Below are 23,107 nucleotides of genomic sequence, written 5' to 3' on the forward strand. Positions count from 1 at the left end.
ACTGTCTCCTTGAGCTTGTTATGTACATTGTTCTCTTGTAACTTCCAACAAGAGATCAGTAAGTTTTACCTTTAAGAAACTATTCTCCTGTATTGCATTAATTTGTTAAACCATCCAGAGATAATTCATATACACATGCTATCATTCAATAAAACATGCCGAGCAAAATGTTTCAGGTGTTACTGTCGGATATGTCATTATTGCATGAGAAAGGATAAATCCCCGTAGAATCAAAGATGATTTCTATACCCTCTCCTAATATACTGATGTATCAAAACACTTATGAAAGCTAGTAAAATGTTGATCCCAGTGTCTTCTGGGGGGGAGGGGGGGCTACTCTCAACTGTTATAGAGGACCAGACTAGGATACTTCCAATAACAGAAATTATAATATAGAACTATGGACTATAATAAAAATTGTAGAAACTCAACTAAATCTTAAAATATAAATGCAGTAAGTGCAGTCTTCAAGTTCATATACAACTTTGAAATTCCATTTTAAGTCTTAACTAGATCACTGAGGATAATAAGAACAAAGTGTCCCTATTATAAATACTTGACTATATGATCTTTTCATGTTTCTATAACACAAAAAATCTACTGTACTGTCTTCAAATAATTGTGGAAGATGTCACTTTACAGCCCCTCCATAATGTATAGGCATCATACTAAAGGCTACAATAAGGTCTACTATTCAAGAAACAAACAGAATTGGGGGGGGGGGGAGTGGGAGGAAGAGAGAGAGAGGGAGAAGGGAGGGAGGAAACAAATTAAAAAACCCTTTAATTCAGCATTCTACAAACGTACTTGACCATGAAACCCTTTTTTCTAACAATACTATTAGCACCTATACAGGATACTAGCATTCCTCAGAACAGAATTTGGGAAAACAGATAGGGGTAAAAAATAGAAAAAATATAGATGACCTCCTTTAAGAGAGAGTATCCACAGCCAAACAACAAGGAGATAGTTATTAAAAAACAACAGCAGAAAATCACTTGCTTTAAGTTATCTAAAGAAATTGAAAACTAATTTATGTTTAACTGTCCAAGAGTAAAAGATATTTTGGTCTTAAAGCCTTACTCAGGCTAAAACTCCTATCACTTAGTCTAAAACTCAGTTAATTCGGTTACTGTTGTCTTCAGTATTTGAGCATTACTTCCATACACATCTTGGAATATTTGTTAACATCTCAGAGATCCATCTAAGATAGATCTCTTCACTATTCCCAAGTGGAAGCTCAGCAGAAATGTTCCTCCAGGTGTTCCTGATATTCCCTTTGTCCATGTGCTACACTATACACAGTGATCTCTGAAGCAGGAGGAAAAGCAAATGCCCTACAAAAACAGCTACTTTACCCATTCCCTGCACTGAACGAAAGAGATGTGCTACACAATCCTTTTGTATTTACTGTTAAATGCAATTAAGTAACATTTTATTTGAAATCACTGGAAAGCAAAAAAGCAAATTAGTATTTTTTTTTTTCAAAGAAGCTCTTTTGTAATTATTATGTATACACTTTACTCTAAATTTTGGCTTAGAACGAAATTAGCTTCAAATAGAGTCACATTAGAGCAAGCACAGATTCAGTTTTCACAGTAAGCTTATGCAACAGTTTGAATGAATTCCCAAAAATAAATTTATGTAATAAATCCTTTCTCCAGTTCTTGCTCATACCAACACAAAAAGAAAAAGAAAAATTCTGTGTAGCAAAGTAAATGAAAATTAAAAAAAAGAAGAAAAGCTGAAGCTGTTGAAAAAAAAATCAATCAGAAACACTTTATATTCTTTTCCTATATTATCATAGCCTAAAATGAAACTCCATGAAACACTTTAAATTATCAAAAAGAAATATTTCAATTAAACCTTAAACTCTACATGTAATATTTGAAATAACTTACTTGTAATAACCATCACTTTTGAAAATATGGCCTTGACACTGGCGTCTGTCTGTAAATCACACACAAAAAAGCAAAATTAACATTTCCTAACAATAATCTTCATTATACCCTTCAGAAAATTAGATAAGCAAAACTACTAATGCTTCAGGCCCACGCCCTGACCACCACAACTGTGAGCTCCCTCTTGAGCTACGTTTAAACTCCACGAAGTGAATGAAAGGTGAATGCTCTACTGTTGTCATCTCTCCCCCCTCACCCTGTTTTGTCATCCTCTAAACAAAAGGAGACTACTACACCAACCTTTTGAAACAGGGAGATATTTTGTTTTCTCTAGCAATGAAACAGGGCAACTAAGTGTAAAAAAGGAACAAAATAACCTGGTTTTCAAGTTTTAAGCTTATCTCAAAAAAAAGTTCACAAGTATATAATTCTGAATGACTTGAGGTGTTCCTAAAATTTTTAAGCCTGAGGATTATAAGGCATAGTCATGAAGCTTACGGGGAAGACACTGGATAAAGACAATTTTAAAAAGATGCCACTGACATGTACAAAAGATTTTTCCAAGAGTGCTACTTACTTGCTGTATCAACATAGTATTATTTCAGTGAATGAATGTGTTCACCACATTGTACCCCATGTAAAGTCACATGTACAAAAGATGTTTCTAAGAGTGCTAGTTATTCACTGCACCAAGTTAGTGTTATTTCTTTAAAAAAAGATGTTTTTGAGCAACTCTATATAATACACTGAACTAGAAAAACATTGGCGTGAAGGCAACAAATCAAATAAATACACAAATAAACCATCCCTATTCACAAGGAGCTTCCTAAGAGGAAGCAAGAGACAAAACATAAAATACAAGAATTAATTCCCAAATATTTGGAATTTAAAGTATTTGAATATATCTGTCTAGAATCATGTAAGATTTCTGTTGTTTAATTTGGGGAGAAACAGGTATTGCTGGGCTGTAAAGAAATTGATCCACATGAAAAAGAAACAGCATCAACAAGAGTACAATACTGGAAATAATGTCACTTTGAGTGACACTGAGTAAACGAATTTAGTTAAATAAAGTAGAAGGGCTACAGTGCTGAACTAAATAAGAATATTTATCAGACTGAATAATGAAGAAGGCAAAGAAACATTCACTGATTAATAAGTATGTAAGAGTCTTCCTAGTAAAATAGGAAGAAATATAAACACCCAAAGGATAAACACAGCTTTGCATTTTTTCTACCTTTAACTCTATTAATGTCTACTATATTTCTTGGTATAAAATGAATACTAAGTAATAAGAGACTATTACTTCTCCTTTCACTAGAATTCCACTTTGGGCTACCATCTTCTTCCATTTGATTTCTGCATCAACCTCACATCACATTAATGAGAATTCCCTCTTTAACCTGGACAACTCAGTAATTATTTTGAATTCCCTCTTTAGCTTGGACAACTCAGTGATTATTTTAAGACAATTTAAAGGAAAATTCCACAAAGTACAAGACATTAAAACATTTTAATTGAATTGAGACTGTATTTTGTTATTTCACATGAGAATGAAGTCATGAGACCCTCCCAAGTTGCTATCAACAGACAAGGGGAAGAAGTTCCCACTAAATAAATTTTAAAGGGACAGTGACAGTCAAAAACAAAGTTATTTTTTATTAGTCTCACACATCATGCTGTTCAACATATGATCTGCACACTTAACATACTACTCTACTGCTATTATATGACTTCAATAATGCTTAAAATCAGGAATAATTTTATATACATGCATATAAAAACATCTGGTATTTTTAATTAACACCTTTTCAACTTTGACCAAAAGGAAGTAAATTAATACAGCTCTAGGTAGCAAACAGGAGCACTTTATCCAGAGCTTAACTGAAATACACTAACTTATTGCATTAGAACACTGACTGAAAATACATGTTTATTGGCTGAAGCACACTAACTTAATTGGGAGTTTTCCAATTTTGTTCCTTGGCAGACAAAGTACTGAAACAGCAGAATCACTACAATTAGTTTTAAGTCATCTATTATAAGAAAAAACTTATTCTAGCAGGTTCAATAATTACAGGTTTCAATAAACCATAAACAAAGAGGTTACTATTCGCCTCCCCTTACATGAAACAACTCCTCTCTACTGACCTCTGTTCTATGAGCATGCAGTATATGTATGTTTTGTTTTGTTTTTTGGGGGGGGGGGGTTAGGGGACTGGGTTCAACTAAGGACTGAAAAGAAATTAAAAATAACAGTATATTGTTATTTTTGTGTGTTATATATTTCCTTGGATGCAATTTAAAATGGCCACACATACTGCTTTTTTGATGAATTATAACTTTTATAGGCCTATATACAACATTCTCAAACAACATTCTAGGGAAAAAGAACACCCAGAATCATTCTAAAAGTCTAAAAAATAAAATATGATTCATCAACTGGATGAATACCACCATTAACTTATAATTATGAAAACCAAGCAGTACATTAAGATTACTGTAATATTAATTGTAAGTAAAAATATAAAGATATGTAATTAAAATTACATGACATTAATATTTTCTAAAACCATAAGACTATACAATGGGAGCATTTTAGTGTGGCAAGATAAAGTGCAATTTTACTCTATTTTCTGTGCTTTCAAAGATATGGAGTCATTTCCTGGTTTTTTTAAAGCCACAAAAAAACTTTAATTCTGAATGCAAAGAAATACATTCTCTTTCCTGTTGGGTATCACTTTTTATAGATATAGTAAATGTAATCTTTAAATTTTTCTATGCAATAAGTTTCTTAAAGATTTCATTGTTCTAAATTAGGGATCATAATTTCTGGAGTAGAACAGTTCCACACAGAAACAGTTGTTCAACACCACTGTAGCAATGGTAAGGAGTAACTAAAATACATGCGTTTTACAAAACTTATCATCAAAGGAAAATTTTTCATTAAATTTAACTTACTTTGGGTTGCTTAATTAAGTCAAGCAAATCCTTCACTTGATGCCGGAGCAGATTTTGACATTTCCACATTTCATTCAATGCTCTGCAAAACACAAACACATAAATTTAAATAACAAAACAATAAAAAATCCTTCCAGAATATTCCAAATATATTGTTTTTTTTTTTAAGGTCAAATTAAAAAAAGAGATCTCTGTCATCTCTTTTTTTAATGAGGTAAAATTCACAGAACTAAGCAACTGACGATGTATGGAGCAAAAGGGAAGAGGTATGAACATGTGAAGGGATATCTGTACCAAAAGAAAGTAAGTGGTTGTGTTTTGTTTTGTATAAAAATAGGGAAGAGCTATCATTACCTGCAATATGTGTGTAAACTAGGATATAGGAATTACCTACAGAGATGATAAACTTGAGAAACAAAGGAATATTTGATGGAGTAAGGTCCTGCAGTGGGCAGGATGAAAAGGAATCAAAGCCACAAACAGAGAAGAGTTCTAGTGCTGAGAGAATGGGGTATACTTTTTCCTAAAACAGAAATATTTATATTGTAACTTTATATATTACATGTTTATGTATATTATTATAAAAATGTAGACTATGTACTTATAGGTAAGTATATAGAGTTAGTCATTATAATAAGATTAAAATGTCTAAACCAAACCGATGTAAAAAAAAAAAAAAAAGCTCTCACTTGTTTTATTTAATCCTCAAATTCTGTTTAGAGGTAGAATCTATGTGTTTAGATTTTTTTAAAGATCTATTTATTTATTTATTTATTTGAGAGAGAGAGAAAGAGAGCACACATGTGAGTGGGGGAAGGAGAGAGAAGCTCAAGGAGACTCCCCACCCAGTGCAGAGCCCAAGAGGGGGCTTGATCTCACAACCCTAAGATCATGACCCGAGCCAAAACCAAGAGTCAGAATCCCAACCAACTGAGTCACCTAGGCACCCCTATGTGTTTAGATTTTTAAGGACTCATTGAGGCCTACAGTCTGAAGTATAGCTGTTACAGTTAACTAAATAAAACATTTATTATTACCTATAATATATAACACATATTCTATATACTCCATATAAAATATATAAATATATTTATACTACATAAATTTGACATGTACATGTATTTATATCCTATATATATTTACTAGGTTATATAAATATATGTATTTACATATTACTATACATAAGTGAATATTATTTTTATATGGCAAAATTTTTGATGTTTTCAGACAGAAATTGAAATCTAAAATTATACACATACTCAAGAAAATATGCAGAAATCATGAGAAGTTAATGTTATTGAAATATTAAGTTACAGAATTCAGAACCACACATATTTTAATATTTGAAAAGGAAATTTTCCAAAACCAAATACTTTTCATTATTTTGTTGTCAATTACCTACACTTCATTAACCTCCACTATCACACATATTAAGCACTGCCATAAAACAGTAATATAGTACAAAAGCATATAAAACCACCTTTTTTTTCGACAATTAATTGTTAAAAATTTTCATTTTCCTCAACACTCTGTTTTAAGAATACCTTTGGATACTCTTATGGAAATAGTTTAAATTTGGACACTTAAATTCCTTTACAGTAGTCATCTCAAAATGGTACTGGCAAAGCAACAGCATTTTAACTTAGAAGGTAAATTTAAAATAACTATACTGTTTTCAAGTTATTAAATTTCCATAAAAGTTTAATTGAAACACTTTAAGAATGTACACATTAAAAGAAAAATGACCAGTATACAGAGGACTATAAAAATCTAGTAACTAAGAGTTATGTAATTAAAATAATTTTCAAAGAAACAGAGTAGTCATCTGTGAAATTACTTCTGAACTCCAAAGTCAATGAATTATCTCTTGCTTCTTAACACTTCATCATTACTTACAACTTCTGACAGGCCTGGATTTTGAAACTTGCCTTCACTTAAAATACTTAAAATAAAGCAGGAATTATTACACCTCTAATAGCTATTTTTTGATTTAAAGATGAAATCTCAAGCAATTCCAAAGCTCCATTATAAACTATGATGGCTATAGTGTAAATCAAAAAGCGACCATCACTAACTAAGATTTTGTACTGTAATATATTTTTAGGGAAACCATCCTCTCAAGTACTTTAATAAAATTATCTTAAGCAGCAAAGACAATTTATCCTTGTGCTTGCCTTCCTAAATAATCCTTAAAAAAGAAAAAAAAAGTAGAAATAATATTACTACAACAGGAAGACAAATATAATTTAATATGAGCCTGAATTCCAGCTCTGTCACTAAATAAACATGAAAAATTTGATTAGAGAATGGATATTCTTACAGTTATTACCTGTCTAGTCTTCTCACTAGGGCTTTGCACTAACTCAAAGAAAAAGACAGCTACCATCGGGTGGCTGTCAGAAACCTGTACAAATGTTGAAGAGAACCTCTCCTCCAACATTCTGCTCCCAGTTGGCGAAACTGCCCACCAGACACAGCAGTACAAAAACGGTCTAGATGAGAGCCTGCCTAATGAAAGACATCATATCCATGACACCTGAAACTACCACTAACTCTTGTCATTAACAGTTGTTCTAGGAAGCCTGGGGGAGGTGGCAACACACATCATGATCGGAGAGTACTCAAGCCTGCCTCTGCTCTCTTTTTCACTAATCAAGATATTTAGTGGGACACCTGGGTGGCTCAGTCGGCTAAGTGTCCAACTCTTGGTTTGGGCTTGGGTCATGATCTCAGGGTTGTGGGATCAAGCCCCATGAGTGAGGCTCCCCACTCCGTGGGGAGTGTGCTCGAAGATTCTCTCCCTCTGCCCCTCCCCCTTGCGCAGACACGTGTGCATGTGCACACTTTCTCTCAAATAAATGAATCTTAAAAAAAAAAAAAAAGTTAACTTAGGGGTTTACCCAAAATTGATACACATCAAAAATTTTAAATATAGGAAGTATTCTGTCTTCCCCAAAAGAATATGGTCACAGAATAAAATATATGGTTCTTTCATAAGAAAGATCTTATCAAACAAGTTCTCACCATGAACCTGCCTGCCAAGCAGCTATTTTTAAGTGCCTTTCAAACTAATTAGAGATTATAAATTCAAATGAATTCTGGGCTAGAATAGTAATGTAAATGAATAAAGTAAGACAGATGTTATAATACAGAGTGGTGAGGAATGTGATAAGATTAGAAACATTATTGAAAACATCAAGATTATTACTATTCAGGAAAATGAAAAAAAAGATGAGACAAAATTTAAGACCCAGAAGATTTACAAAAAATAAGATGTCTAATAATGTTTAGAAAGACAAAGAAAATGAATGACCAACAAGCTATATATATTATGGATGAATCTTAGGAACATAAGAAAATGGGGGGAAAAGTTCACAGAAGACTATATCCACAATTCACTTTCATAATGTTCAAAAATAAGCAAAAATAAATATTATGAGGGATACATATACATATATATGATGAAACTGTTTTATTTTATTTTTTTGATAAAACTATTGTTCAAAGATTTATTTATTTTAGAGAGAGAAACAGAGAGCAGGGGGGAGGGGCAGAGGGAGAGGTAAAGAAGCAGCCTCCGCGTGAGCATGGAGCCCAACATGGGGCTTGATCCCAGGACCCTGAGATCATGACCTGAGCTGAAATCAAGAGTCGGTAGCTTATCTGACTGAGCCACCCAGGCGCCCCATGATAAAATTATTTTTTAAAAAGGAAATGAAAAATACATAATTAAGGTTAGTGGTTTCCTCTAGGTGGAAGACAGGAGGATGAAAGGGAGAAGAGTTCACAAGTTGGCTGTAGATTCACAGATATATTTACTTTATTACTATGCTTCGAAACTCATGTGATTTCTTTGTGTGCATTAAATATTTCATAATAATAAATGTAAAGACTTTTGGAGAAATAAATCACAAATGTAAAGTTAAAAGTATTAAAGTAATAAAATGTTAAGTATTAGATTTACAGTTGGTTAGTTAATTCCAAAATGTTGGTTAAAATTAAAAAATCATCTAAAAAATATTATAAATACCTTAAGTGTTTTAACTTAAAACAGATAAAAATCTATTCACTTACCAACCATTTTTGTAGAAACTACTGGATCTATAGGTTGGAATTTACTTTCAACTTTTCCAAGGCATTATTTTTCAGTGTATCTCTTGTGATTAGCATTTTTACTTTTTAATTCAATCAAACATACTTGTTATTTAAATGATGAATGATATCTGATATATGTAGTTTTTTTTAAAGATTTATTTATTTGAGAGAGAGAAAGTGCACAAGCGAGCAGGAGTGCAAGGTGGGGGGGGGGGGGGGCAGTTGCAGGGCTGGATCTCATGACCCGGAGATCATGACTTGAGCCGAAATCAACAGTCGGACGCTTAACTGACTGAGCCACCCAGGCGGCCCTGATCTATATATATATATATATATAGTTTTATAACTGCTATTTAGTGTTTTCGATTTACAATTCTGTTTCATTTCCATTTCTCATATTAAAGTTTTCATTAATTCTTTTTTGGTCCTATGGTTTTGGAAGCCAACATTCTAATTCTGTTCTTTCAGAGCAACTCAAATTTTTAATTCACACACTTAATTTACAGCCTAATTAACAATGTCTGTCCTCACTCTTCTATGATAAAAGAACCACAGAACATTTTAGCTACCATCTTACATGCTGTTATCTGATAGGATCCACCTAGTATTCAAAACTTTTCACAAAGGCACAGCACCAATCAATCAGAACAGGTGGCAGTAGAACAAGGGCCTGAAAGTCCTTCTGCTGTGCCCAGGCACAGGCGAAAGTGGGGTGGGCAGATGATCCCAGGGACTCTCAAGAGATCTTACATACTGTTCCAGGAAGTGTGTGCTGGCTAAATATCAGCCAGGATGCTAACCTAGCTTTTAATCTACACCTCCTTCCCTTGTAAAGAAAACTTTGTTGTTATTATTATTGTTGTTTTTATAGGCATTATTTAGACCTGCAAAAGTGTTTGAAAATTTTGTCACTTCTTACATCCTATTCCTTCCTTCTGAATTTCCTTTTTTACCAAGAGAAATTATTATTCTTTAGTAATTTTCTCAAGTAGGATATATGAGTGGTGAACTCCCATTTTTTGCTTAAGAGTGTCTTTCATTTTTACTCATGAATGACAGGTGAGCTGAGTCAGAAGCCTACACAGGCTGTCTCAAATAGGGATGGAGTGGGGAGTGTGCTATATATCTTACTCTCATTCATTCCAAGAAGCCATCAATTGCACCATGAATATAAGGATGCACTCTAATTCTAGAGGTGTTAGCATACGACAATTGTATGCTTTAAAATCAATTAAATATGGTAGTAACATATTTTACTGTATGCAGTATAAAAAGAATGAACTTTGGAACCAGGTAGAGTTCAAATCCTGACTCTGTCTCTTACTACTTGTGTGATTTTGTGCAAGTTAACTGACCTCTGGAATTCAGTTCCTCATGTGAAAAACAGGAAAAAATATCACACGAGGGGTTGGCAACCTTTTCTATAAAAGGCCAGATAATAAATATTTTAAGCTTTATGGACATACAGTCTCTGTTGAAACTACTCAATTCTGCTGTTAAAGCACAAAAGCAGCCACTGATAATACATACTCCTCTGCCTGAAATACAGCAGATAATAAGAAATTTACATTCTCCCCTCTACAACTTTTTCTTCAATGTTTCTATGAAAGGTGTAATTGGCACATATAATAATTTTCACGCAAGAAGTCAGAAGTCCCATTAAGCAGAGGTAGGAATGAAAATTATATGCAGCTCCTTAGACTTCCAATTTCTGAACGTTTAATCCCCCACCTTTTTTTTTTTAAGATTTTATTTATTTATTTGACAGAGAGACACAGCGAGAGAGGGAACACAAGCAAGGGGGAATGGGAGAGGGAGAAGCAAGCTTCCCTCTGAGCAGGGAGCCCGATGCGGAGCTCGATTCCAGGACCCTGGGCTCATGACCTGAGCCAAAGGCAGACACTTAACGACTAAGCCACCCAGATGCCCCTTAATCCCCCACTTGAACTACATTTGCTGGAATGCAAAGGACCTACATTTTCTAAAACCTAGAGCAAATCAATCTTTAGGTTTCAATTTCCTAACCATCAGTATGATTCAATTAGTAATGTCTCTTCCATGTCCAAAATGCCAATTCTGTATAAAGGTGCTCAAAAGTATTTTCTGAATGAAAAATGGCCATTAAAATATATTTGTGCTTACCCGTATGCCAAACTATAACACTATGTTGAGGCTATGCAGCACAAAAATATGTACCCTACTGCCCTACAGCAAAATTCAAATGAGCATGAGGTCAAAATAAGGTGGTAGGATTTTCTCAGTATGGACCTTAATGCCTTAAGGAAAAAAAACAAACAAAAAGGTACATCAATACTTCTTGAAACAACAATATGAATGTCTGGGGAAAAAAATCAAATCCTGAAAGATTCCATGTCAATCAGCTCTATTTTTTAATTGCTTACAAAAATCCTTGTTAATCTCATGTTGATAGCCGTACCTTTGAAAAAATAGCCAAGTATTTTATTGTATCTGACCATTTAAACAATGTTTGTATTACATAAATTGCTAACATTTAAAAATACAGTTGTGGTTTTATTCCCCATAAAATCCAATACACTGAAAAAGATGAAAAGAACAAAATTTGACATTTGAAACATACTTCACAGCATTTAAATCCAGTGTGGCATACAAGTAATATAAGCACTTCATCCGTTCTGTAGTTTCCAAATTGTGGGGAACCATGTATTGGGCAAAGATGCGTTCAACAAGCAATCTACAAAAACACAGAGAAGGTATTGTAATGATTTTTTTTATGTATTAAATTTGTATATAAAATTCCAAAACACACAAAGAATACATATAAAAAGTTTCTGCTTTCTAAATGGAGAGGAGATTTCAACTCAATGATTCCTTCTATAAGAAGAGGGGCTGAAAAAAGATTTAGCTGGATGTACTGGCAAGAGCCCTATACCCAGCTAAGATAACTACCTCTGCATGACCCTGAGTGTATATGAGGGATTCAATTTCCTTATCTGAATAATAAGTGTTAAAAAACCAGGTCCTTCCAAATGACAAATTCTATGCATCTCTAAGTTAAAATTATAAAGACATTTTTAAGATTCTTCCAAGTTTCTGGAGTAAGCATCATGAAAAGACCTGGTTAAAAGTTAAAAAAAAGGTACTAGCAAATAATAATGCAAATCTCCATGCAATGATGCTGCACACTCAAAAAGTCTAAAAATGTCAATTTTATAAAAATAATAACTATGAAGTTTCTCAATGTTAACGTAAGATGCCTAGGTCCTAGTTCCTAATAACTTTTAAAACTGTAAGGTGGCCTACTGGTTCTTAATTTTCTCATTCTCATCTATTATGGGTGAGACCATTTGGATCTAAAAATTTAAAATAAATCCAATCAAGTGAAATCCTGCAAGCAGGATTCACAGATCTATTTACTACTAAATGGTTAGGATCCATACAAGATCTAACCTTATACTGCAATAGAAAAATACAAAGATTATATTCAGATAATGTGTTTCAAATAAAATTATAAACTGTCTTTTTATCCTTTGGTAGAAACTGTTTATTTAAAATGTCTATAATCCAAAAGGCTTATTTTCATTTATTTGAAAACATTTTATTTGAAAAATAACCTATGAAATAAAATTTAAATTATTACACATTTCTACTCTTAAGTACAGCTCTGTTTAAAAATAGTATACAAAAATGAACATAAAAGCTGTATCCCTTCCTAAAGTTATATGTACATTACTGCTTCATTTATGGCTTGGTGGAAGAAAACTAGTCACTCACTACCTTTAACTTGCAGGAAAAACTGAGAGAATTTAAAGTTATAAAGAAAACAGTTTACCTAAAACAACAAATCAAAACAGCTTAATACACCAAAAGCACCATGTATTTTAGATATGGTGTCCTTAACTTACCGATCATCAATACTATTTTGATAATATATGTGTAGCAATTTGTCTTTGATCCATGAAATCTGTTTTGCAGCATCTTTTCCAGCTGCTGATTGTAAAGCATACTTCTTATAAATTTGGGCAAGTCCCATCATGGCTTCTTTGCGCACTCTCCACTTAAAGTAAAAACAAAAACGCTTTCTTAAAATTTAAAAATGCTCACATTATATTTCAGGAAAGTCTGTTTTCTTGTTTTTAAGTTGCTTTACACAATATATCTTCATCAATCCTCAGTTACTGGATATCAATTTATAATGACTATGAAAAAAACACAACTATCATTTTAATACATCTACTATATAAGGTACAGAGATATCAACATGTATAAAGAATTCTAATGCTTTAATATCTTAAACCCATCGTTACCCCTAAAAAACAAAAGTTAATCACCATCACAAAAAGTCACTTAGAATTGGTAAAGGAAAGTATGCTACAAAATTTTAAAAGGCAAAGAATGAGCTAATTGTGACCTATCCCTTATACATTTTTTCCACTTATGGTGTATATTAAATATACTTCAATTAAAGGTACATGACACTGGTTTTATCAAATGCTGAGTAAACACACTCAGTTCATTTTGTATATTTAAGAATCAAATGTAAGAGGAATATATTCAACTATTTTTTAAAATACATATTTGCTATAATATATCTAATACTGCTTCATTAACTTGGGATGAGTTTATTCTTTAATTTTACACAAACAGCACTACAATCAGTAAGATGTTAGTAATGTTTAGAACTTCATGAAGCTACACAGATGTTTCTTTTGTTTCTTTGCAGTCTGTCATTCATCGTATAGTCTTCTTAGTTTTTCTTTAAATTACTTACAGCAGATTAAGAACAGTCCTTATCTCATCCATCCACTGATACATATTGAAATAAAAGACTTCAAAAAGCCTTACTCATAAAATAAGAATTCAATTTGTTCGTAGGAACTTTCTAATTCTCTATCTTATCTCTAATTCCCCAAACTGCTGCTTTAAGGAGAATTTAAAGATAGAGCATATTCTAATACTGCCAAGAACATAAATATATTCCATTATTTTTTGGTACCCAATTAATATTTGTATGAATGAACCAAGCAGCCCTATGATGAATACAACATGATTATCAAAAATTATGTGAATTTATGTGACCCCAACAATACACAGATACTTAGCTCAAATTCCAAGTCTAACAAAGAAAAAGACTACTTGAACACTTAGGAGGTTGTTATCCTACCACGAAGCAAATCTCCTTTTCCTTCTTTATGCCTTTTGGACCTTTCATTAAAACCCTATGAAATATTCAATAAAGACAAGTCTAAATTTATTAGTTAAAATAAGTTATTCCTAATACCTATACATTTGGAGGGAAAACTATGCAATTCCTGCCCATCTATTCTCTACCCATAACCAGCATTACCAAAGAGAGCATTAAATGATGAAGACAGCACAATCAACCTTATAAGCAACTATTAAAATGTCATAAAGTATTTAATAGTCAAAACTATTCACAACTACCAACAGGCCTCCCACTTTCTTTGCTAATTAAACCCCAAATACATCAATGATTTTCATCCTTCACCAAAATTACTCAAGCCTAAATCCAGTAAAACCCACACCAGAAAGGAAAGGCACTGGGGATGAGGAGGGAATGAATACTCACTCACATACTTTACTGAGTCTCTAATATACTCCAGGCAATATGAATACAATAAGAAGACATGGTACACCTCCTTAAGAAGCCAATGATTACTGAGTGCAGCTAGTGGGTGTTCACTCAAGAGGAAAGGTTTAGGGTCACAGAAGATAGGGCTGGAAGCATGCTGTTCTGCTAGTTTTAGCTGTGCTAAGTTGAAAACATGTTATTTTCTACTCCACAGAAATTATAACACAATCAGCTAAAAGACTATCAACTGATACCCATATGAAAAGAAACAGAAGAGAGCCAACAACATAAGAAGCTGTGTCAGAGGCCATTATAAGTCACTTATTAAAACTAGTTTCCAGGCTAAACATCTGACTACCATTTAGAGCCAACTCATTTTTAAGATGAGAATAATCTGAATTTAAAAATCTAACAAAATATAAAAAATAAAACCTCATAAATATTAAAATGCCCCCCTAAAAAGGGCTAATTACACTTAAATCTCAATATTTTCAAGTGAAATACTATTAAAAGTATTCAAAGTAAAAGCCTACTACACCTAATTATCATTCCTACTTACCCGTTTGTCTAAAGTTCTCTCTCTCACAAAATTAAGTAAGTGATCGTTGACCAGAAGAATATCCTTTTTAGCAGCTGTAACTATAGACACAATAACATCATGTCTAATAGCTTCTTCAGGGTCATGTGACCTCACTTTAAGATACTCTGAAAGATAAAATTTTATTTGATTAAAATGGAACTTTAACACTAAAATGTTTTAAAAGATTGCATAAGTCCTTTGTAAGTAAATCACAACAAAACAAAACCTAAGTAGAAGGTTCAATGTTTCAAGAAAATTAAAAGCAGAGGAGGAAGGGGAGCAGAAATGAAGGTCAGTCCATTAGTTAAAATACAGTAGTTTACTTACATGCAACTGAGTACTAAAACCCCTACCCAATTGGGGGGCAGGGCAGTTGTATTAAGGAGTTCTGAACCTCATTAACTAAACCATACAAATGAACTAAGAAGTATATGACTTTAAACATTTCATTTCTGTTTTTTGTTTAAATAGTTAAAATATCCAAGTCAAGTGGTTCTACTGGGAAAAGGCTAGAATATTCAAGCTTCTATCCCTTAACTAGGGAAACCCTGAGTAAGGTTTAGGAAAGAATAAAATTAAAATACCAGCCACCAAGAAATAAGATTACAGGAAAGACCATAAGGAAAGTCCATGTAACTGGACTAAGAAAGGCAAAGGGAACATAGAAGAAACTAAATATTTAACAATTAGGAGTGGCTGGAGGAAGACCTTAAATTTAGTCAAAAACATGGCAGTTCTGACCTGACACTAAGAAAGCTGAAAGAAAAAATTAACACTCTTCAGTAATAATATATTAGAGGCTTAAGGAAGAGATACCACAATTGAACCTGAACATAACAAAATATTATTCTGCTTTTTATTTTAAGACTACCAGTAAGCTAAAATTTCATTGTTTGGATTTGGAGCAATATGTCTAGCCATGCCTATATACAGCAAATAGTGCTTATGATTGTAAATGGATTTACTTCCCTATAAATTGACAGTTTAACAAATAATTACAATGTGAACACCCATAAAACCACTGCCCAGGTCTTAAGCATTTTCACCATGAGCATTCCGTAACAGGAACTATTTCCAAAAATGAGAAAGACTGTATGCTGCCAAAAAAAAACTTCTGAAATGTTATTTTACCTAACTCAGTAAAGAAAGTTACTTTAAGTACTGATTTCAAATGGAGCCTGTTAAATACATCTCAAGTTCATTTCCCCACCAAGATAAAGACAGGAGTTTTATCTTTCACTTTACTTGTTTCAAGTGCAATAGATATTATACTTAGGTGCCACCAAGACAAAACCAATGACAACACAATCAATTTTAAGATGCATTCCAATTTCCCTGAAACAAATCATTCATATTAAACAGATATATACAAGAGCTATTAACTTATAGATCCTAACTGTGCAGAGGAAGAGAAAACAAAAGAGAAAGAAGAAATTCTTGATAGTTAGCATGACAAAGCAGCTAATAATACTCTTCACAATATGGCCAGGTCCCTCAAAATGTGGCTGAAGGCACAAGGATGAATCTCACAAACACAAGGTCAAGAAAGGTAAGACAAACATGTGTGTCTAACATATATTAATCTCAGCTCACTCCTGAAACACTAAGAAAATGTCTTTTAAAAGGGACAAGTACAAGAGAAAAGATCATAGCAAAAGTGATTTTTCAACAAAACTGAGACAGATATATGACTTGTAAACAAAAGAAAAAGATGAAATCCAAAAAGGGAAGAAAATAATAAATAAGTTCATTTCCAGGGTAGAAGAACCATGAAAACATTTAGAAATTCAAGGCACCAAGCAACGAGAGAGGCAGAGATGAAGAATGCAGCTGGAAATAGGAATGGTTGAAAATATGCATATAAACTAGTTAGACCCCTCGGTTTTTCAGAGCTATCTTTTAGCCAACTACAAAAAATGTGCAGTTTATAGCAATACAGGCTTACCTCAAGAAGCAAGGAAAAACTCAAATAAACAACTTAACCTTACAGCTAAGAGTTAGAAAAAGAAAAACAAACAAAGCCCAAACCCAGGAAAAGGAAGGAAAAATAAAGATTAGAGTAGAAATAAATGATATAGAAACTTAAAAAACAATAGAACAGAACAATGAAACCAAGAGTTGATTCTTTGAAATGATCGACAAAATTGTAAATCTCTAGCCATCCAAAAAAAAAAAAAAGAGAGAGAACCCAAATAAATAAAATCATTAATGAAAGATGAGAAATAACAACCAACACCACGGCAATACAATTATAACAGAATACTATGGAAACCCATATGCCAACAAACTGGACAACTTAGAAGAAATGGATAAATTCCTGGAAACATATAACCTACTAAAACTGAAGCATGGAGAAATAGAAAATTTGAACAGACCGATTATCAGCAATGAAATTGAATCTGTAATCAAAAAAAACTCCCAAAAAAAACAAAAGCCCAGGACCAGACAGCTTCATAGGCAAATTCTACCAAAGATTTAAAGAACAGTTAATACCTATTCTTCTCAAACTATCCCAAAAAAATAGAAGAGGAAGGAAAACTTCCAAATTCATTCTATGAGGCCAGTATCACCCTGATACCAAAACCAGATAAAGACACCACACAAAAAAAGAATACTACAGGTCAGTATCTCTCAAGAGCATAGATGCAAAAATCCTCAACAAAATATTAGCAAACCGAATCCAACAATAGATTTAAAAAATCATACATCACAATGAAGTAGGATTTATTCCTGGGATGCGAGGATGTTAAGGGCAGTTCAATATTCACAAAACAATTAACGTGATACATCACATCAATAAAAGAAAGGATAAAAATCAGATGATCAAGGGTGCGTGAGTGGCTCAGTCAGTTAAGCGTCTGCCTTCGGCTCAGGTCATAATCTCAGGGTCCTGGGATCAACCCTGCATTGGGCTCCCTGCTCAGCAGGGAGTCTGCTTCTCCCTCTCCCTCTGATGCTCCCCCCTGTTCATACTCTCTCTCTCTCTCTCACAAATAAATAAAATCTTTTTTAAAAATCATATGATCATTTCAGCAGAAGCAGGAAAAGCATTTGACAAAGTACAAGATCCATTCATGATAAAAATCCTCTGCAAAGTAGGTCTAGAGGGAACATACCTCAACATGATAAAGGCCTTATATGAAAAACCCACAGCCAACATCATACTCAGTGGTGAAAATCAGTGCTTTTCCCCTCAGGTCAGGAACAAGACAAGGATGTCCTTTTCCACCGCTTTTATTCAAAATAGTACTGAGAAGTCCTAGCCACAGCAATCAGACGACATAAATAAAAGGCATCCAAATGGATAAAGAAGTAAAACTTTCACTATCTGCAGATGACATACTATACATAGAAAACCCTAAAGATTCCACCAAAAAACCACCAGAACTGATAAATGAACTCAGTAAAGTCACAGGATACAAAATCACTGTACAGAAATCTGTTGCATTCTTATATGCTAATAATGAAGCAGCAGAAAGTGAAATTAAGAAAACAATCCCATTTAAAATTGCACCAGAAACAATAAAATATCTAGGAATAAACTTAACCAAAGAAGTAAAAACCTGTACTCTAGAAACTATAAAAACACTGATGAAATCAATTCAAGATGACACAAAGAAATAGATATTCCATGCTCATGGGTTGGAAGACCAAATACCGTTAAAATGTCTGTACCATCTAAAGCCATCTACAGATTTAGTACAATTCCTATCAAAATGCCAGCATTTTTCACAAAACTAGAACAAACAATCCTAAAATTTGCATGGAATTACAAAAGACCTCAACCAGCCAAAGGAATCTTGAAAAAGAAAAACAAAACCGGAGGTATCACAATTCCAGACTTCAAGTTATATTACAAAATGGCAGAATTAAAACAGTATGGTACTGGCATAAAAATAAACACATAGATCAATGGAACAGAATACAAAACCCAGAAATAAACCCACACTTACATGATCAATTAATCTTTGACAAAGGAGAAATGAATATCCAATGGAAAAAAGACAGTCTCTCCAACAAATGGAGTTGAGAAAACTGGACAGCTACATTGCAAAAGAATGAAACTAGACCACTTTCTTTCACCATATACAAAAATAAACTCAAAATGGATTAAAGACCTAAATGTGAGACCTGAAACAATAAAAATCCTTGAAGAGAGAACAGGTAGTAATTTCTCTGACACTGGCCATAACAACATTTTTCTAGATATGTCTCCCAAGGTCAGGGAAACAAAAGCAAAAATAAACTATTGGGACTACATCAAAATTAAAAGCTTCTGCATAGCAAAGAAAACAACCAACAAAACTAAAAGACAATCTAGAGAAGAGGAGAAGATAGTGGTAAACGACGTATCTGATAAAGGGTTAGTACCCAAAATATATAAAGAACTGATACAACTCAACATAAAAAAAACCCCAAATAATTCAATATTTAAATAATGGACAGGAGACATGAACAGACATTTTTCCAAAGACAAACAGATGGCCAAAAGACACATGAAAAGATGCTTAAATCACTCATCATTAGGGAAATGCAAGTCAAAACTACAATGAGGCATCATCTCACACTTGTCAGAACGGCTAAAATCAACAACACAAGAAACAACAGGTATTGGTGAGGATGTGGAGAAAGGGAAACCCTCTTGCACTGTTAATGGGAATGCAAACTGGTGCAGCCACTCCGGAAAATAGTATGGAATTTCCTCAAAAAGTTAAAAATAGAACTACTCTTCAAGCCAGTAATTGCACTACTGGGTACTCACCCAAAGAATACAAAAACACTAATTCAAAGGGATACATGCACCCCTATTTACTGCAACATTATTTACATACAATACCCAAGCTGAGGAAAAAGCCCAAGTGTCCATCCATAGATGGATGAAGAAGTGGTGATATCTCTCTCTCTCTCTCTCTCTCTCTCTCTCTCTCTCACACACACACACACACACACACACTCCACTGTATTCCAGAATACATACAGTGGAACATTATTCAGCCATAAAAAGGAATGAAATCTTGCCATTTGCAACAACATGGATAAAACTAGAGAATATAATGCTAAGTGAAATCAGTCAGAGAAAGACAAATACCATATGATCTCGCTCATATGTGGAATTTAAGAAAACAGATGGGCAAAGGAAAAAAATAACAGAGAGAGAGAGAGACAAACCAAGAAACAGACTCAACTATAGAGAACAAACTGATGGTTACCTGAGGGAAGGTGGGTGGGGGGATAGGTGAAATAAGTGACGGAAATTACAGAAAAAAAAATTAAAATGTGCCCAGAGGCTGAAAAGTAGAAAAGTAGTTATATGTCATATAACAACATAAATGTTTCATAAAAAAATAAAACTACATACTATCTTTTGGTAAACATCCAAACAATCCAAACAATGGTAAGGACTTAAAAGGTTATTGGTGAAATTATTCACATCTAAAATGTATTTTAGATAGCTATAAAAAAAATCAAAACAGCTATTATTTAGCTAACAACAAACTTTGCATTAAAGTTCTGACTTTGGGAAAATTACTTAAGTTTTTAATACTTCAAAAAAGATCCAGACTATATACTGACTACTACAAATCAACAAGAAAAACAAGCCAATTGTTAAAAGATGGATTTAAAATTTAAACAGACACCACCTCATAAAAGAAGTATCAATACACACATAAAAAGATACTCAATCTCATTAGTCATCAGGAGAATGCAAATTAAAACCATAACAAAACAGCAAGACCTATGAGAATGATGATAATCAAAAAGACTTATGATTCAAAATGACAAGAACACTGAAGAACTGGAACTTTCAAACATTTCTAGTGCAAGTGGAAAATAGTACAGCTAATATGGAGAGCTTAGTCATTTCTTATAAAATTAAACATGTATTTACCCTATGACTAGCAATTTCACTCTTAAGTAGTTACAAAGAGAAACAAAAGCATAAATCCATAGAAACACTTGTAACAATACTCAGAGTAATCTTAATAGCCCCAAATCAAAAACAACCCAGAAACTCATCAAGCAAAAAAGTGGATAAACAAATTATCATCAATACCATTCAATAATAAAAAAGAATAAAGTAATAATACAGGAGTCCCAAAGACACCAGCAACTAGACTTTTAAACTCCTGATAGGATACTCTTCAGTGGAGAATTTGACTAGTTCAAGAGAAGTATTTAAACTAAAGGTTTGCTAACAAACAACCCACCCTGATCACCCTAAATCGAAGTTCAGAGTCAGCAGCAATCCCATCCAAATATTCATGGCTTTCTAAACAGCTCTTTTTTAGTCCTCCACTCTTAATTATAAGCATAGAGCTACCGATTGACAAGCATTTGAGGAAAGCCTCTAACATGGAAAATACAGACAAAAGCATGTGGGAAAAATAAGTTAACTAAAACAACATTTTGTAGGGAAAAAAAAGTTCTCTAAAATACTATCATTAATTTTTTCAGAAAACAGTGCATCAATAACACAAGAATAGAATGTTACAGTAAAAGGAACATCCAGGGGAAAAGAGGAGGAGGAAGAAGGAGAAACAGACACCGACACAGACACACACACACACAAAAGAGAATGAAAGGAAAGTAAGAGAGGAAGGAGACGAAAGAGGGAGGAAAACAGATCCTCTGAAGATCAATGCTATAAAGTAGAAGCTCAAAGACCAAGCAGTCCAAATTCAGATGTGAGTGGGCAGGTAGGGGGTTCCACGCAGGATATCACCCCCAAAAATGATGAAAGTGAGAAATACCTGCTGTTTAAACCTAACTGGTAGAAATTCAACAAAACCTGAAAGCATTACTATGACAAACTATTGTTAAAAATATTATGAAAGAATACACTTTATCATTTTATCAAAAGAAACTCAGAAGGAAGTAGGAAGATTTAAGAAGCAACTGTAAACAAAGACCATAAAAAAAATCATTTAAAAATGTACTACAAGTTGGTAAAGTTTTAAAAAGAGTGAATAACTAATAACAAACAATAATGTAAACGATGGGAAGAGAACATGCAGCGTTAAAGCTTTCAAGGTTCCTTGATTGCTCAGAAAGAAGCTAGAGTTCTGATTAACTTTCGACTTCATTAATCAATTACGCAGTAAAAGCACAAAAGCGAATGTTAACTTCCAAGCCCACAGGGGAAAAAAGGAAAAATGAAAACAAAGAAAATTAATCAATTAAGCAGAAAAGAGGAAAACAGAAAAAAAAAAAGAAAAGCAAGAAGCATGGAAATAAAAAACATAAGATAGTACGAAAGTTCAACTCCATCAAATTCAAATGATGCCATTTCAATAAAATTTTTAAAGCACGTAACAATACTACATATCACTTATGGACAAATATACATGTGACATAGGTAGAAAAACAAACAGGATGCAGACCAAATTTAGTGGAGTAGCTACCGTCTGTGGAAATAGGAAGAATAGTTTGAGAGGCATTTCAACTACATCTACAATTTATTTTCTTTTTTTAAAATCTCTTAAGCAAATACAGCAAAATGCTAACATTTCTGAAGAAGACATAGTGGCTACTATAGTCATCTGTATTTTCTGAACAATTTCCTAATTTAAAAAAAAATTAACGGCACTTGGGTGGCTCAGTCGGTTAAACCTCTGCCTTCAGCTCAGGTCATGATCCTGGGGTCCTGGGATTAAGCCCCGCCCATGGGGCTCCCTGCTCAGTGGGGAGCCTGCTTCTCCCTCCCCTTCTACCCCTCCCCCTCACTCGTGCTCTCTCGCTTGCGCTCTTTCTCAAATTAATAAATAAAATCTTTTTTTTTTTTAAGATTTTATTTATTTATTTGTCAGAGAAAGAGCGCAAGCACAAGCAGTGGCAGGCAGAGGGAGAAGCAGGCTCCCCGCTGAGCAAGGAGCCCGATGTGGGACTCCATTCCAGGACCCTGGCTGGGATCATGACCTGAGCCAAAGGCAGACATTTAACTAACTGAGCCACCCAGGCATCCCTAAATAAATAAAATCTTTAAAAAAAAAGAAGAAA

At 33.5% G+C, this 23,107-nt stretch overlaps 1 protein-coding gene across 5 annotated transcripts in view; it reads right to left on the minus strand.

The window, feature by feature from the left end:
- PDS5B (PDS5 cohesin associated factor B) overlaps positions 1-23,107 on the minus strand; it is a 190,799-nt gene that overhangs the window by 72,260 nt on the left and 95,432 nt on the right. For all 5 annotated transcript variants that reach the window (XM_032403217.1, XM_032403215.1, XM_032403214.1 and 2 more), the window contains exons 11-15: positions 15,089-15,234; positions 12,842-12,993; positions 11,557-11,670; positions 4,863-4,944; positions 1,902-1,950 (exon numbers count right to left, since the gene is read on the minus strand). In XM_032403217.1, the coding sequence (XP_032259108.1) occupies positions 1,902-1,950; positions 4,863-4,944; positions 11,557-11,670; positions 12,842-12,993; positions 15,089-15,234 (543 nt within the window). The remainder of the gene's footprint in view (positions 1-1,901; positions 1,951-4,862; positions 4,945-11,556; positions 11,671-12,841; positions 12,994-15,088; positions 15,235-23,107) is intronic.

This window comes from Phoca vitulina, unplaced genomic scaffold, assembly GCF_004348235.1.
Source record: "Phoca vitulina isolate PV1807 unplaced genomic scaffold, GSC_HSeal_1.0 scaffold5, whole genome shotgun sequence".
NCBI classification, from domain to species: domain Eukaryota; kingdom Metazoa; phylum Chordata; class Mammalia; order Carnivora; family Phocidae; genus Phoca; species Phoca vitulina.